General features: G+C 42.6%; 1 protein-coding gene across 1 annotated transcript in view; it reads right to left on the bottom strand.

Annotated features, from left to right (window-relative positions):
- The window catches only part of LOC144889580 (uncharacterized), a 111,701-nt gene extending 93,211 nt beyond the window's left edge, over nt 1–18,490 (bottom strand). Inside the window, exon 1 of the mRNA XM_078770348.1 lies at nt 15,341–18,490. Within this exon, the coding sequence (XP_078626474.1) occupies nt 15,341–17,281 (1,941 nt within the window). The 5' untranslated portion in view covers nt 17,282–18,490. The remainder of the gene's footprint in view (nt 1–15,340) is intronic.
- Between the last annotated feature and the right edge of the window lie 384 nt (nt 18,491–18,874).

The raw sequence follows: 18,874 nt of genomic DNA, 5'->3' as shown, positions 1-18,874 counted from the left end.
TCAATTTTTTCTGTTCAGTACTTTCGGAGATATAGCGGTGCAAATTATTTCGGTTTTTCCAAGATGGCCGCCGAAACACGTGACCGATGACGTCATATATTGGGCACAGTCTATTCCAGGGCAAGACGAATATGTGTGCAAAGTTTGGCGATTTTCCGTGCAACGGTGTAGACGCAGTGCTGCAAACAGACAGACAAACAGACAGACAAACAGACAAACAGACAGATGAAAAATCGGTCAGAGACCGAGGACTTGCCGGAATGTACTTTTTTATCGGTCATTTAGGACAAATATGGCGGCTGAACCACGTGACAGATGACGTCATAATTAACATATTTTATTCCCCATGGAGAGTTCTTTACAATGAGCCATGTCTCAATTTTTTCTGTTCAGCACTTTTGGAAATATAGTGGTGCAAAGTTTTGCCGTTTTTCCAAGATGGCGGCCGACCACGTGACATATGACATCATCATTAACATATTTTATTCCCCATGGAGAGTTCTTTACAATGAGCCATGTCTCAATTTTTTCTGTTCAGTACTTTCGGAGATATAGAGGTGCAAAGTTTTTCGGTTTTTCCAAGATGGCGGCCGAACCACGTCACCGATGACGTCATCAATTGGGCACAGTCTATTCCAGGGCAAGACCAATATGTGTGCAAAGTTTGGCGATTCTACGTGCAACGGTGTAGACGCAGTGCTGCAAACAGACAGACAGACAAACAGACAAACAGACAAATGAAAAATCGGTCAGAGACCGAGGACTTGCCGGAATGTACTTTTTTATCGGCCATTGAGAACAAATATGGCGGCTGAAACACGTGATAGATGACGTCATCATTAACATATTTTATTCCCCATGGAGAGTTCTTTACAATGAGCCATGTCTCAATTTTTTCCATTCTGCACTTTTGGAGATATAGTGGTGCAAAGTTTTCCCGTTTTTCCAAGATGGCGGCCGAACCACGCGACCGATGGCATCTTCATTAGCATATTTTATTCCCCATGGAGCGTTCTTTACAATGAGCCATGTCTCAATTTTTTCTGTTCAGCACTTTGAGATATCAAGGTGCAAAATTTTTCGGTTTTTCCAAGATGGCGGCCGAACAACGTGACTGATGACATCATCATTAACATATTTTATTCCCCATGGAGAGTTCTTTACAATGAGCCATGTCTCAATTTTTTCCATTCAGGACTTTTGGAGATGTGGAGGTGGAGTTTTTCGGTTTTTCCAAGATGGCGGCCGAACCACGTGACCGATGACGTCATCATTAACATATTTTATTCCCCATGGAGAGTTCTTTACAATGAGCCATGTCTCAATTTTTTCCATTCAGGACTTTTGGAGATGTGGAGGTGGAGTTTTTCGGTTTTTCCAAGATGGCGGCCGAACCACGTGACCGATGACGTCATCATTAACATATTTTATTCCCCATGGAGAGTTCTTTACAATGAGCCATGTCTCAATTTTTTCTATTGAGCACTTTCGGAGATATGGAGGTGCAACGTTTTTCGGTTTTTCCAAGATGGCGGCCGAACCACGTGACCGATGACGTCATCATTAACATATTTTATTCCCCATGGAGAGTTCTTTACAATGAGCCATGTCTCAATTTTTTCTATTCAGGAATTTCGGAGATATAGTGGTGCAAAGCTTTTCGTTTTTTCCAAGATGGCGGCAGAACCACGTGACCGATGACGTCATCATTAACCTATCTTATTCCCCATGGAGAGTTCTTTGCAATGAGCCATGTCTCAATTTTTTCGATTCAGCAGTTTCGGAGATATGGAGGTGCAATTTTTTTCAGTTTTTCCAAGATGGCGGCCGAACCACGTGACTGATGACGTCATCATTAACATATTTTATTCCCCATGGAGAGTTCTTCACAATGAGCCATGTCTCAATTTTTTCTATTCAGCACTTTCGGAGATGTGGAGGTGCAAAGTTTTGCCGTTTTTCCAAGATGGCGGCCGAACCACGTGACTGATGACCTCATCATTAACATGTTTTATTCCCCATGGAGAGTTCTTCACAATGAGCCATGTCTCAATTTTTTCTGTTCAGCACTGAGATATCGAGGTGCAAAATTTTTCGATTTTTCCAAGATGGCGGCCGAACCACGTGACCGATGACGTCATCATTTGGGCACAGTCTATTCCAGGGCAAGACGAATATGTGTGCAAAGTTTGGCGATTCTCCGTGCAACGGTGTAGACACAGTGCTGCAAACAGACAAACAGACAGATGAAAAATCGGTCAGACACCGAGGACTTGCCGGAATGTACTTTTTTATCGGCCATTTAGGACAAATATGGCGGCCGAACCACGTGACCGATGACGTCATCATTAACATATTTTATTCCCCATGGAGAGTTCTTTACAATGAGCCATGTCTCAATTTTTTCCATTCTGCACTTTTGGAGATATAGTGGTGCAAAGTTTTCCCGTTTTTCCAAGATGGCGGCCGAACCACGTGACCGATGGCATCATCATTAACATATTTTATTCCCCATGGAGAGTTCTTTACAATGAGCCATGTCTCAATTTTTTCTGTTCAGCACTTTTGGAGATGTGGAGGTGCAGAGTTTTTCGGTTTTTCCAAGATGGCGGCCGAACCACGTGACCGATGACGTCATCAATTGGGCACAGTCTATTCCAGGGCAAGACCAATATGTGTGCAAAGTTTGGCGATTCTCCGTGCAACGGTGTAGACGTAGTGCTGCAAACAGACAGACAGACAAACAGATAAAAAATCGGTCAGAGACCGAGGACTTGCCGGAATTTACTTTTTTATCGGCCATTTAGGACAAATATGGCGGCCGAACCACGTGACCGATGATGTCATCATGAACATATTTTATTCCCCATGGAGAGTTCTTTACAATGAGCCATGTCTCAGCTTTTTCTGTTCTGCACTTTCGGAGATATTGAGGTGCAAAATTTTTCGGTTTTTCCAAGATGGCGGCCGAACCACGTGACCGATGACGTCATCATTTGGGCACAGTATATTAGAGGGCAAGACAAATATGTGTGCAAAGTTTGGTGATTCTACGTGCAACGGTGTAGACGTAGTGCTGCAAACAGACAAACAGACAAACAGACAGACAAACAGACAAACGAACAGATCAACATACTTGCCGGAATCTTTTCCGGCAAGTAATGAAAAATCGGTCAGAGACCGAGGACTTGCCGGAATGTACTCTTTTATCGGCCATTTAAGACAAATATGGCGTCCGAACCACGTGATAGATGACGTCATCATTAACATATATTATTCCCCATGGAGAGTTCTTCACAAAGAGCCATGTCTCAACTTTTTCTATTCAGCACTTTTGGAGATATGGAGGTGCTACGTTTTTCGGTTTTTCCAAGATGGCAGCCGAACCACGTGACCTATGATGTCATCATTAACATATTTTATTCCCCATGGAGAGTTCTTTACAATGAGCCATGTCTCAATTTTTTCTATTCAGCACTTTCAGAGATATGGAGGTGCACAATTTTTCGGTTTTTCCAAGATGGCGGCCGAACCACGTGACATATGACGTCATCATTAACATATTTTATTCCCCATTGAGAGTTCTTTACAATGAGCCATGTCTCAATTTTTTCCATTCTGCACTTTTGGAGATATAGTGGTGCAAAGTTTTCCCATTTTTCCAAGATGGCGGCCGAACCACGTGACCGATGGCGTCATCATTAACATATTTTATTCCCCATGGAGAGTTCTTTACAATGAGCCATGTCTCAATTTTTTCTGTTCAGCACTTTTGGAGATTTTGTGGTGCAAAGTTTTGCCGTTTTTCCAAGATGGCGGCCGACCACGTGACTGATGACGTCATCATTAACATATTTTATTCCCCATGGAGAGTTCTTTACAATGAGCCATGTCTCAATTATTCTGTTCAGCACTTTTGGAGATATAGTGGTGCAAAGTTTTGCCGTTTTTCCAAGATGGCGGCCGACCACGTGACATATGACGTCATCATTAACATATTTTATTCCCCATGGAGAGTTCTTTCCAATGAGCCATGTCTCAATTTTGTCTGTTCAGCACTTTTGGAGATATAGTGGCGCAACGATTTGCCGTTTTTCCAAGATGGCGACCGAACCACGTGACTGATGACGTCATCATTTACATATTTTATTCCCCATGGAGAGTTCTTTACAATGAGCCATGTCTCAATTTTTTCTGTTCAGCACTTTTGGAGATATAGTGGTGCAAATTTTTGCCGTTTTTCCAAGATGGCGGCCGACCACGTGACATATGACGTCATCATTAACATATTTTATTCCCCATGGAGAGTTCTTTACAATGAGCCATGTCTCAATTTTTTCTGTTCAGTACTTTCGGAGATATAGAGGTGCAAATTTATTCGGTTTTTCCAAGATGGCGGCCGAACCACGTCACTGATGACGTCATCATTGAGGCACAGTATATTAGAGGGCAAGACCATTATGTGTGCAAAGTTTGGCGATTCTCCGTGCAACGGTGTAGACGCAGTGCTGCAAACAGACAAACAGACAGACAAACAGACAGACAAACAGACAGACAGACAAATGAAAAATCGGTCAGAGACCGAGGACTTGCCGGAATGTACTTTTTTATCGGCCATTTAGGACAAATAGGGCGGCCGAACCACGTGACCGATGACGTCATAATTAACATATTTTATTCCCCATGGAGAGTTCTTTACAATGAGCCATACCTCAATTTTTTCTATTCAGGACTTTTGGAGATGTGGAGGTGCAGAGTTTTTCGGTTTTTCCAAGATGGCGGCCGAACCACGTGACCGATGACATCATCATTAACATATTTTGTTCCCCATGGAGAGTTCTTTACAATGAGCCATGTCTCAATTTTTTCTATTCAGCACTTTCGGAGATATGGAGGTGCTAAGTTTTTCGGTTTTTCCAAGATGGCGACCGACCACGTGACTGATGACGTCATCATTAACATATTTTATTCCCCATGGAGAGTTCTTTACAATGAGCCATGTCTCAATTTTTTCTGTTCAGCACTTTTGGAGATATAGTGGTGCAAATTTTTGCCGTTTTTCCAAGATGGCGGCCGACCACGTGACATATGACGTCATCATTAACATATTTTATTCCCCATGGAGAGTTCTTTACAATGAGCCATGTCTCAATTTTTTCTGTTCAGTACTTTCGGAGATATAGAGGTGCAAATTTATTCGGTTTTTCCAAGATGGCGGCCGAACCACGTCACCGATGACGTCATCATTGAGGCACAGTATATTAGAGGGCAAGACCATTATGTGTGCAAAGTTTGGCGATTCTCCGTGCAACGGTGTAGACGCAGTGCTGCAAACAGACAAACAGACAGACAAACAGACAGACAGACAAACAAACGAACAGATCAACATACTTGCCGGAAAATTTTTCCGGCAAGTAATGAAAAATCGGTCAGAGACCGAGGACTTGCCGGAATGTACTTTTTTATTGGCCATTGAGGACAAATATGGCGGCCGAACCACGTGACCGATGACGTCATCATCAACATATTTTATTCCCCATGGAGAGTTCTTTACAATGAGGCATGTCTCAATTTTTTCTATTCAGCACTTTTGGACACATAGAGGTGCTAAGTTTTTCGGTTTTTCCAAGATGGCGGCCGAACCACGTGACATATGACGTCATCATTAACAAATTTTATTCCCCATGGAGAGTTCTTTACAATGAGCCATGTCTCAATTTTTTCTGTTCAGCACTTTTGGAGATATAGTGGTGCAAAGTTTTGCCGTTTTTCCAAGATGGCGGCCGACCACGTGACATATGACATCATCATTAACATATTTTATTCCCCATGGAGAGTTCTTTACAATGAGCCATGTCTCAATTTTTTCTGTTCAGCACTTTTGGAGATTTCGTGGTGCAAAGTTTTGCCGTTTTTCCAAGATGGCGGCCGACCACGTGACTGATGACGTCATCATTAACATATTTTATTCTCCATGGAGAGTTCTTTTCAATGAGCCATGTCTCAATTTTTTCTGTTCAGCACTTTTGGAGATATAGTGGTGCAAAGTTTTGCCGTTTTTCCAAGATGGCGGCCGACCACGTGAGTGATGACGTCATCATTAACATATTTTATTCCCCATGGAGAGTTCTTTACAATGAGCCATGTCTCAATTTTTTCTGTTCAGCACTTTTGGAGATATAGTGGCGCAACGTTTTGCCGTTTTTCCAAGATGGCGACCGAACCACGTGACTGATGACGTCATCATTTACATATTTTATTCCCCATGGAGAGTTCTTTACAATGAGCCATGTCTCAATTTTTTCTGTTCAGTACTTTCGGAGATATAGTGGTGCAAAGTTTTTCGGTTTTTCCAAGATGGCGGCCGAACCACGTCACCGATGACGTCATCAATTGGGCACAGTCTATTCCAGGTCAAGACCAATATGTGTGCAAAGTTTGGCGATTCTACGTGCAACGGTGTAGACGCAGTGCTGCAAACAGACAGACAGACAAACAGATGAAAAATCGGTCAGAGACCGAGGACTTGCCGGAATGTACTTTTTTATCCGCCATTTAGGACAAATATGGCGGCCGAACCACGTGACCGATGACATCATCATTAACATATTTTATTCCCCATGGAGAGTTCTTTACAATGAGGCATGTCTCAATTTTTTCTATTCAGCACTTTTGGACACATAGAGGTGCTAAGTTTTTCGGTTTTTCCAAGATGGCGGCCGAACCACGTGACATATGACGTCATCATTAACAAATTTTATTCCCCATGGAGAGTTCTTTACAATGAGCCATGTCTCAATTTTTTCTGTTCAGCACTTTTGGAGATATAGTGGTGCAAAGTTTTGCCATTTTTCCAAGATGGCGGCCGACCACGTGACATATGACATCATCATTAACATATTTTATTCCCCATGGAGAGTTCTTTACAATGAGCCATGTCTCAATTTTTTCTGTTCAGCACTTTTGGAGATTTCATGGTGCAAAGTTTTGCCGTTTTTCCAAGATGGCGGCCGACCACGTGACTGATGACGTCATCATTAACATATTTTATTCCCCATGGAGAGTTCTTTACAATGAGCCATGTCTCAATTTTTTCTGTTCAGCACTTTTGGAGATATCGTGGTGCAAAGTTTTGCCGTTTTTCCAAGATGGCGGCCGACCACGTGACATATGACGTCATCATTAACATATTTTATTCCGCATGGAGAGTTCTTTACAATGAGCCATGTCTCAATTTTTTCTGTTCAGCACTTTTGGAGATATAGTGGCGCAACGTTTTGCCGTTTTTCCAAGATGGCGACCGAACCACGTGACTGATGACGTCATCATTTACATATATTATTCCCCATGGAGAGTTCTTTACAATGAGCCATGTCTCAATTTTTTCTGTTCAGTACTTTCGGAGATATAGAGGTGCAAAGTTTTTCGGTTTTTCCAAGATGGCGGCCGAACCACGTCACCGATGACGTCATCAATTGGGCACAGTCTATTCCAGGGCAAGACCAATATGTGTGCAAAGTTTGGCGATTCTACGTGCAACGGTGTAGACGCAGTGCTGCAAACAGACAGACAGACAAACAGACAGACAGACAGACAGACAGACAAACAAACGAACAGATCAACATACTTGCCGGAAAATTTTTCCGGCAAGTAACAAACAGACAGACAAACAGATGAAAAATCGGTCAGAGACCGAGGACTTGCCGGAATGTACTTTTTTATCCGCCATTTAGGACAAATATGGCGGCCGAACCACGTGACCGATGACGTCATCATTAACATATTTTATTCCCCATGGAGAGTTCTTTACAATGAGCCATGCCTCAATTTTTTCTGTTCAGCACTTTTGGAGATATAGTGGTGCAAAGTTTTGCCGTTTTTCCAAAATGGCGGCCGACCACGTGACATATGACATCATCATTAACATATTTTATTCCCCATGGAGAGTTCTTTACAATGAGCCATGTCTCAATTTTTTCTGTTCAGCACTTTTGGAGATTTCGTAGTGCAAAGTTTTGCTGTTTTTCCAAGATGGCGGCCGACCACGTGACTGATGACGTCATCATTAACATATTTTATTCCCCATGGAGAGTTCTTTACAATGAGCCATGTCTCAATTTTTTCTGTTCAGTACTTTCGGAGATATAGAGGTGCAAAGTTTTTCGGTTTTTCCAAGATGGCGGCCGAACCACGTCACCGATGACGTCATCAATTGGGCACAGTCTATTCCAGTGCAAGACCAATATGTGTGCAAAGTTTGGCGATTCTACGTGCAACGGTGTAGACGCAGTGCTGCAAACAGACAGACAAACAGACAAACAGACAAACAGACAAACAGATGAAAAATCGGTCAGAGACCGAGGACTTGCCGGAATTTACCTTTTTATCGGCCATTTAGGACAAATATGGCGGCCGAACCACATGGATGATGACGTCATCATTAACATATTTTATTCCCCATGGAGAGTTCTTTACAATGAGCCATGTCTCAATTTTTTCTATACAGGACTTTTGGAGATGTGGAGGTGCAGAGTTTTTCGGTTTTTCCAAGATGGCGGCCGACCACGTGACTGATGACGTCATCATTAACATATTTTATTCCCCATGGAGAGTTCTTTACAATGAGCCATGTCTCAATTTTTTCTGTTCAGCACTTTTGGAGATATAGTGGTGCAAAGTTTTGCCGTTTTTCCAAGATGGCGGCCGACCACGTGACATATGACGTCATCATTAACATATTTTATTCCCCATGGAGAGTTCTTTACAATGAGCCATGTCTCAATTTTTTCTGTTCAGCACTTTTGGAGATATAGTGGCGCAACGTTTTGCCGTTTTTCCAAGATGGCGACCGAACCACGTGACTGATGACGTCATCATTAACATATTTTATTCCCCATGGAGAGTTCTTTACAATGAGCCATGTCTCAATTTTTTCTGTTCAGCACTTTTGGAGATATAGTGGTGCAAAGTTTTGCCGTTTTTCCAAGATGGCGGCCGACCACGTGACATATGACGTCATCATTAACATATTTTATTCCCCATGGAGAGTTCTTTACAATGAGCCATGTCTCAATTTTTTCTGTTCAGTACTTTCGGAGATATAGAGGTGCAAAGTTTTTCGGTTTTTCCAAGATGGCGGCCGAACCACGTCACCGATGACGTCATCATTTACGTATTTTATTCCCCATGGAGAGTTCTTTACAACGAGCCATGTCTCAATTTTTTCTGTTCAGTACTTTCGGAGATATAGAGGTGCAAAGTTTTTCGGTTTTTCCAAGATGGCGGCCGAACCACGTCACCGATGACGTCATCAATTGGGCATAGTCTATTCCAGGGCAAGACCAATATGTGTGCAAAGTTTGGCGATTCTACGTGCAACGGTGTAGACGCAGTGCTGCAAACAGACAGACAGACAGACAAACAGACAAACAGACAAACAGACAAACAAACGAACAGATCAACATACTTGCCGGAAAATTTTTCCGGCAAGTAACAAACGAACAGATCAACATACTTGCCGGAAAATTTTTCCGGCAAGTAACAAACGAACAGATCAACATACTTGCCGGAAAAAATTTTCCGGCAAGTAATGAAAAATCGGTCAGAGACCGAGGACTTGCCGGAATGTACTTTTTTATCGGCCATTTAGGACAAATATGGTGGCCGAAACACGTGATAGATGACGTCATCAGTAACTTATTTTATTCCCCATGGAGAGTTCTTTTCAATGAGCCATGTCTCAATTTTTTATATTCAGCACTTTCAGAGATATGGAGGTGCAATTTTTTTCCAAGATGGCGGCCGAACCACGTGACATATGACGTCATCATTAACATATTTTATTCCCCATGGAGAGTTCTTTCCAATGAGCCATGTCTCAATTTTTTCTGTTCAGCACTTTTGGAGATATAGTGGTGCAAAGTTTTGCCGTTTTTCCAAGATGGCGGCCGACCACGTGACATATGACGTCATCATTAACATATTTTATTCCCCATGGAGAGTTCTTTACAATGAGCCATGTCTCAATTTTTTCTATTCAGCACTTTCGGAGATATGGAGGTGCAAAGTTTTTCGGATTTTCCAAGATGGCGGCCGAATCACGTGAACGATGACGTCATCATTAACATATTTTATTCCCCATGGTGAGTTCTTTACAATGAGCCATGTCTCAATTTTTTCTGTTCAGGACTTTCGGAGATATGGAGGTGCAAAAATTTTCGTTTTTTCCAAGATGGCGGCCGAACCACGTGACCGATGACGTCATCATTAACATATTTTATTCCCCATGGAGAGTTCTTTACAATGAGCCATGTCTCAATTTTTTCTGTTCAGCACTTTGAGATATCGAGGTGCAAAATTTTTCGGTTTTTCCAAGATGGCGGCCGAACCACGTGACCGATGACGTCATCATTTGGGCACAGTATATTAGAGGGCAAGACAAATACGTGTGCAAAGTTTGGTGATTCTACGTGCAACGGTGTAGACGTAGTGCTGCAAACAGACAAACAGACAAACAGACAAACAGACAAACAGACAAACAAACGAACAGATCAACATACTTGCCGGAATCTTTTCCGGCAAGTAATGAAAAATCGGTCAGAGACCGAGGACTTGCCGGAATGTACTTTTTTATCGGCCATTTAGGACAAATATGGCGGCCAAACCACGTGACCGATGAAGTCATCATTACTTGTTTTCTAAACTAATTTATTCCTTGATGATGCTCAAGAAATTTCATCTTGATCGGATGAAGTTTTGTACTTGGCGAATTATGACGTCATAATGGAGGAACCTATGACATCATCATTAACATATTTTATTCCCCATGGAGAGTTCTTTACAATGAGTCATGTCTCAATTTTTTCTATTCAGGACGTTTGGAGATGTGGAGGTGCAGAGTTTTTCGGTTTTTCCAAGATGGCGGCCGAACCACGTGACTGATGACGTCATCATTAACATATTTTATTCCCCATGGAGAGTTCTTTACAATGAGCCATGTCTCAATTTTTTCTGTTCAGCACTTTTGGAGATATAGTGGTGCAAAGTTTTGCCGTTTTTCCAAGATGGCGGCCGACCACGTGACATATGACATCATCGTTAACATATTTTATTCCCCATGGAGAGTTCTTTACAATGAGCCATGTCTCAATTTTTTCTGTTCAGGACTTTTGGAGATTTCGTGGTGCAAAGTTTTGCCGTTTTTCCAAGATGGCGGCCGACCACGTGACTGATGACGTCATCATTAACATATTTTATTCCCCATGGAGAGTTCTTTACAATGAGCCATGTCTCAATTTTTTCTGTTCAGCACTTTTGGAGATATAGTGGTGCAAAGTTTTGCCGTTTTTCCAAGATGGCGGCCAACCACGTGACATATGACGTCATCATTAACATATTTTATTCCCCATGGAGAGTTCTTTACAATGAGCCATGTCTCAATTTTTTCTGTTCAGCACGTTTGGAGATATAGTGGCGCAACGTTTTGCCGTTTTTCCAAGATAGCGACCGAACCACGTGACTGATGACGTCATCATTTACATATTTTATTCCCCATGGAGAGTTCTTTACAATGAGCCATGTCTCAATTTTTTCTGTTCAGTACTTTCGGAGATATAGAGGTGCAAAGTTTTTCGGTTTTTCCAAGATGGCGGCCGAACCACGTCACCGATGACGTCATCAATTGGGCACAGTCTATTCCAGGGCAAGACCAATATGTGTGCAAAGTTTGGCGATTCTACGTGCAACGGTGTAGACGCAGTGCTGCAAACAGACAGACAAACAGACAGACAGACAGACAGACAGACAAACAAACGAACAGACAGATGAAAAATCGGTCAGAGACCGAGGACTTGCCGGAATGTACTTTTTTATCGGTCATTTAGGACAAATATGGCGGCTGAACCACGTGACAGATGACGTCATCATTAACATATTTTATTCCCCATGGTGAGTTCTTTACAATGAGCCATGTCTCAATTTTTTCTGTTCAGGACTTTCGGAGATATGGAGGTGCAAAAATTTTCGTTTTTTCCAAGATGGCGGCCGAACCACGTGACCGATGACGTCATCATTAACATATTTTATTCCCCATGGAGAGTTCTTTACAATGAGCCATGTCTCAATTTTTTCTGTTCAGCACTTTGAGATATCGAGGTGCAAAATTTTTCGGTTTTTCCAAGATGGCGGCCGAACCACGTGACCGATGACGTCATCATTTGGGCACAGTATATTAGAGGGCAAGACAAATACGTGTGCAAAGTTTGGTGATTCTACGTGCAACGGTGTAGACGTAGTGCTGCAAACAGACAAACAGACAAACAGACAAACAGACAAACAGACAAACAAACGAACAGATCAACATACTTGCCGGAATCTTTTCCGGCAAGTAATGAAAAATCGGTCAGAGACCGAGGACTTGCCGGAATGTACTTTTTTATCGGCCATTTAGGACAAATATGGCGGCCAAACCACGTGACCGATGAAGTCATCATTACTTGTTTTCTAAACTAATTTATTCCTTGATGATGCTCAAGAAATTTCATCTTGATTGGATGAAGTTTTGTACTTGGCGAATTATGACGTCATAATGGAGGAACCTATGACATCATCATTAACATATTTTATTCCCCATGGAGAGTTCTTTACAATGAGTCATGTCTCAATTTTTTCTATTCAGGACGTTTGGAGATGTGGAGGTGCAGAGTTTTTCGGTTTTTCCAAGATGGCGGCCGAACCACGTGACTGATGACGTCATCATTAACATATTTTATTCCCCATGGAGAGTTCTTTACAATGAGCCATGTCTCAATTTTTTCTGTTCAGCACTTTTGGAGATATAGTGGTGCAAAGTTTTGCCGTTTTTCCAAGATGGCGGCCGACCACGTGACATATGACATCATCGTTAACATATTTTATTCCCCATGGAGAGTTCTTTACAATGAGCCATGTCTCAATTTTTTCTGTTCAGGACTTTTGGAGATTTCGTGGTGCAAAGTTTTGCCGTTTTTCCAAGATGGCGGCCGACCACGTGACTGATGACGTCATCATTAACATATTTTATTCCCCATGGAGAGTTCTTTACAATGAGCCATGTCTCAATTTTTTCTGTTCAGCACTTTTGGAGATATAGTGGTGCAAAGTTTTGCCGTTTTTCCAAGATGGCGGCCAACCACGTGACATATGACGTCATCATTAACATATTTTATTCCCCATGGAGAGTTCTTTACAATGAGCCATGTCTCAATTTTTTCTGTTCAGCACGTTTGGAGATATAGTGGCGCAACGTTTTGCCGTTTTTCCAAGATAGCGACCGAACCACGTGACTGATGACGTCATCATTTACATATTTTATTCCCCATGGAGAGTTCTTTACAATGAGCCATGTCTCAATTTTTTCTGTTCAGTACTTTCGGAGATATAGAGGTGCAAAGTTTTTCGGTTTTTCCAAGATGGCGGCCGAACCACGTCACCGATGACGTCATCAATTGGGCACAGTCTATTCCAGGGCAAGACCAATATGTGTGCAAAGTTTGGCGATTCTACGTGCAACGGTGTAGACGCAGTGCTGCAAACAGACAGACAAACAGACAGACAGACAGACAGACAGACAAACAAACGAACAGATCAACATACTTGCCGGAAAATTTTTCCGGCAAGTAATGAAAAATCGGTCAGAGACCGAGGACTTGCCGGAATGTACTTTTTTATCCGCCATTTAGGACAAATATGGCGGCCGAACCACGTGACCGATGACGTCATCATTAACATGTTTATTCCCCATGGAGAGTTCTTTACAATGAGGCATTTCTCAATTTTTTCTATTCAGCACTTTTGGACACATAGAGGTGCTAAGTTTTTCGGTTTTTCCAAGATGGCGGCCGAACCACGTGACATATGACGTCATCATTAACAAATTTTATTCCCCATGGAGAGTTCTTTACAATGAGCCATGTCTCAATTTTTTCTGTTCAGCACTTTTGGAGATATAGTGGTGCAAAGTTTTGCCATTTTTCCAAGATGGCGGCCGACCACGTGACATATGACATCATCATTAACATATTTTATTCCCCATGGAGAGTTCTTTACAATGAGCCATGTCTCAATTTTTTCTGTTCAGCACTTTTGGAGATTTCGTGGTGCAAAGTTTTGCCGTTTTTCCAAGATGGCGGCCGACCACGTGACTGATGACGTCATCATTAACATATTTTATTCCCCATGGAGAGTTCTTTACAATGAGCCATGTCTCAATTTTTTCTGTTCAGCACTTTTGGAGATATAGTGGTGCAAAGTTTTGCCGTTTTTCCAAGATGGCGGCCGACCACGTGACATATGACGTCATCATTAACTAGTCTAGTAGGAAGACTAGGTCCCCCTGCACCCCCCGGAGATATACTTCTAATCAGTGTTTCTAGATTGGAAAAAATGTGTAGAAAATGACTAGCTATGGCCCCAAGCTGAAAAAATGTCCCACATACCATTTTTATGCAAATTACTGCTGCCATTATCAAAAAAACGATTTTTGACATATCTCAGCCAATATTGCAGATAATTGAAAAATGAAGGTGTCTAGACCCATGTTTTGAAGGGCATAGATCATGATAGAACTATTCATAACATGATTACATGTGTCTATGGTATACTAGTATGCTAATTAGTGCTTTATTTACAAAATAATCACAGTTTTACGAAATAATAGACTCATATTAAGGTCCGTCTACACAGACGTTAACACAAAGTTTTATTTTTCTAAATATTACAACTGTCAAAATAGTCCTAGCACTCACAGAGTCTTCACAGAGTGGAGGAGCATGAAGACAAGATGGCAGTGGGTAATGAACGACATCCAGAAGGCAGCTGTCTTCCCCAGGTGGCCCTTGCGCACCTTTTCCTCAAAGGCATGGTACTTTTTGATGAGGAGTAGAGTTGAGGGGTCTTTGAGGGCTTCATCGAGGTGCTCTCGGTTGCAAGACTGGGTCATTCTGAGAAGCACAGCAGGGTCAGAGATCATGATGTTCTCCTCCTCAGTGAATCTCTCCATCAACAGCCTCTCCATTGCCTCACACACTGTTTTGAGGCAAAAGAGGGACTTTGCGTAGGCCTTTCCACTGAGAACACCTTTGAGAGATCCACTTGTTACTAGTTGTGCCTCAAAGAGAATCTCTGCATATCCAGAACCACGCATCTTGTGTCCAGTGAGCATCCCGATGTAGTTCATGGATGTGTGGAAGGGTCCAATCGTTACTACATGACTAGCAAATTCATTTGGCCAGCGCCAGATGATGGGAAGGGCTTTCATGCAGACACCCAGATCAAATGTATTCAGGACCCATCTCTGACCCACCTCAGCAGTTGCTGCCTCGGAACGCTTCAGTAGCTCACGAACAACTGCGTTGTCTGTGATCGGTTGGTGGATAGGCGTGCAGTAGTCGACTGTTGATTTGCTGGGTGGGGGAGAACCAGTTGCAGAGGTGAAACCCCCTAGCCCAGGCACAGGCTGCAGGCCACAGCTTCCGATGTATCTGATGAAGAGCCAGATGTAGTACTCTTGCATCGTAGTGGCATAGACTGTGTCATTCTCTGCTGGCGGTGTGAATGATGAGCCTTCAGGGAACTTCGGGCCAACGCGAGTAAAGTGCAAGGGTGGGAGAGTTTTTGGTGTGTCGACCTTCAGGCTACGCTGTTGTGACCTATTGATGGTAGGTAGCATTCGGTCCTTGCTGCTCTCGAACCCGGGCTTGACCTCCTGCACCATGATTCCTCCAGCACTGTTTACAATGTTGCTGCCGTGCACACTGGTAGTGGTTTTATTCAAGTTGTCCCACTCACAGTGGAATACAAGGTTGCCCTCTCCTGTCACAATTTGTGGTGTACGATAAGTTGAGACTTCATCCAGGACCTTGGCGAGAGCAGTTTCCAACTCCAAGGCGAAATCGTAGCTCTCAGAGTGTCCAAGCCTGTGTAGTATTGTGGTGAGCTGTTTGCTTCGGAACAGGTGCCTTACAGTCACACAGAGGAGAATGTGCTTTGGTAACTTCCATTTTCCATCTGACACTGCACGGCACAGATCTTGTCCAATGGAGAAGACCAGACGCTTCACCTTTTCTGTCTCGATGCCCTCCTTGCCAGTCATTAGCACGCTGAGAAAGCGGACAAGGTCTGGAGGTAGGATGTCTTCAGGATTGAGCTCCATGTCTTCAGCTGTTGGTGGCCATGGTTGGTCTTTACACTCTCTGAAAGCCTGTAGAATACCCTGGCGAAGTTGGAGGGCAACATTTTGGTTCTTGTTTGTGCTTCCGAGTGTGAATGCTCGTGCGAGAGCATTGGAAACTGTTATGTTTGAGCTGTGCACAAGCCAGAAAGAAATGACATCACATTTGTCATGATCAACCTTCGTGAAGTGGATATGCTCCTTGATTGGGTCATTCTGTAGGCGTTTCAGTAGTTTCTCTGACCGATAATTTGAGTTCTCATATCCATTCAGTTTCAGTTCCTCGACATAGAGCAAGCGCAAGGAAGAAAGCTGTAGAACTTTATTCTGCTGGATGACCTGGGTTTGAATGTGTTCCAGTACTGAGTTGAATGCCTTTTCATGGGCGGCTGACATGCAAGCCTGCTCCTTTGGTGCTTCGGCTCTGTGAATCGCACGCTCATAGTTGTAGAATGCTGTGCGGAAAGCTTTAAAACATGACGGATGGTGTTTGGCCTCACATGCAAAGAGGTCTTTGTTTTTCACCTTTCGATGGAGTCGATAGAGACCCATTTTCTCAGCCCGTGTTTCGATTTGCTCCCATGCATTTTCTTTGTTTTTAAAGGATGGGAAGGTTGTAGGCCTCTCAGTATTGCGATGAGCATCTTTGGTCTCAACTTTCTCACAAAATATACACTCTGGCGGGAAGATGGGTTCAGCAGAACCTCCTGGTTTACGAGGAGAGTGATGCCATGATGAGGTTGATGGCCCTGGTTCTGTATCATCTCCCAGACGATGAAAGTGGCGGACAAAGTGCTTATAACACTTGCTGTGATATCCTACTCTTTCTAGGTCATCAGGAAGAGTTGCCGGGATCTGATCACATACTGATTGCATACGACATGGGGAGTCATGCGGTTGGTTGAGACGTCTATCCCGGATCTTTTGAAGCAGTTGCAGTTTTTCTGAAGCAGATCCTTTAATTTTACGGAGGGGCGTGAAATCCCCATGATCAGACATGGATGGTACATGAAGGATGCATGTAGGAGGAGAGCTTTGGGCTGCAGGTTCTACACTCCGTTTTCTTTTGGGCATGCTTGCTGTCGATGTCTACCATCACTGTTAAATGACAAATAAGAAATCACGAATGATGTTAAAAGTGCCTGTGAAAGGAGGCTCTGAGTTTTCAGTGAGGTAACAGAGGTTCTGAGTCATGTTCTACACTAGGGTACTTTTTAGCTGACTAAACCATGTTTAGTGGCATCAAAAGTGCTAATAGCTAAAACATCTAAATTCTTCCACACTAACGTTAGCTATCTAGGCCAATGAAACATTGTGCTAAGTTACTGTAGCTAGCTCAGCTGTCGTGCCTCTTTCTGGTTCAATTCATATACAGAAGTCAACAGATATGTCTCATGTTTGGCATTAACAAAAGTTTAAGTTACACCGACATTAGGAACATACTGTACATAGATGAGGCTAGCTTTAACGTTAGCTAACATGGTGCTAGCTGGCTCAGCTGTTATTCTGCCTGTTTATGATTTCATGCAGAAACTGAAGTCAAGAGTGTGAGTAACATTATAGTTAGCATCTTACCTGGCTAGATTGGAGGATGAATACCAAGAACAACACACAGATGGAATGGAAGACTGAACTTTCAACTGAGGTATTCAATAACATCAACGTTACCAATTGATACGAGCGCGCGACATTACCAATTGATACGAGCGCGCGAGCGCGCATGTTACATGGATGGAAATGTAAAATGGCAGCTATAGCAGCACTAATTTGGATCTCTAGTCTGTCATTTCTGCACTGTGATTGGATAACATAAAAAAATATGTTTGGGAGTTAACAGCAGGAGTTGGTAGATTTTACGTGGGCTGGGTGAGAAACCTTTAAATAAGCAAGTGAAAATCTCTCGCAATACAAAGTCAATGGTGGGAAGAAAAGTTGAGTGGTACCAATGTTACTGCCAATGTCCCGCCCCTATGCAAGACTCAGGAGCATCTTGTTGACATTTAACCTTGAAAATACCTGGGTTTAGACCCCTTATGTACCATGTTAAGTTATCTGCAGTATTAACGTATCCTTATCATTTGTAAAACTGATTATTTTGTAATTACAGCATTAATATGCATACTAGTATACCATAGACACATGTAATCATGTTATGAATAGTTCTATCATGATCTATGCCCTTCAAAACATGGGTCTAGACACCTTCATTTTTCAATTATCTGCAATATTGGCTGAGATATGTCAAAAATCGTTTTTTTGATAATGGCAGCAGTAATTTGCATAAAAATGGTATGTGGGACATTTTTTCAGCTTGGGGCCATAGCTAGTCATTTTCTACACATTTTTTCCAATCTAGAAACACTGATTAGAAGTATATCTCCGGGGGGTGCAGGGGGACCTAGTCTTCCTACTAGACTAAACATATTTTATTCCCCATGGAGAGTTCTTTACAATGAGCCATGTCTCAATTTTTTCTGTTCAGCACTTTTGGAGATATAGTGGCGCAACGTTTTGCCGTTTTTCCAAGATGGCGACCGAACCACGTGACTGATGACGTCATCATTTACATATTTTATTCCCCATGGAGAGTTCTTTACAATGAGCCATGTCTCAATTTTTTCTGTTCAGTACTTTCGGAGATATAGAGGTGCAAAGTTTTTCGGTTTT

Source organism: Myxine glutinosa, chromosome 1 (genome assembly GCF_964187855.1).
Source record: "Myxine glutinosa chromosome 1, kmMyxGlut1.1, whole genome shotgun sequence".
Taxonomy (NCBI): domain Eukaryota; kingdom Metazoa; phylum Chordata; class Myxini; order Myxiniformes; family Myxinidae; genus Myxine; species Myxine glutinosa.
This window is presented reverse-complemented; position numbering and strand designations above follow the sequence as displayed.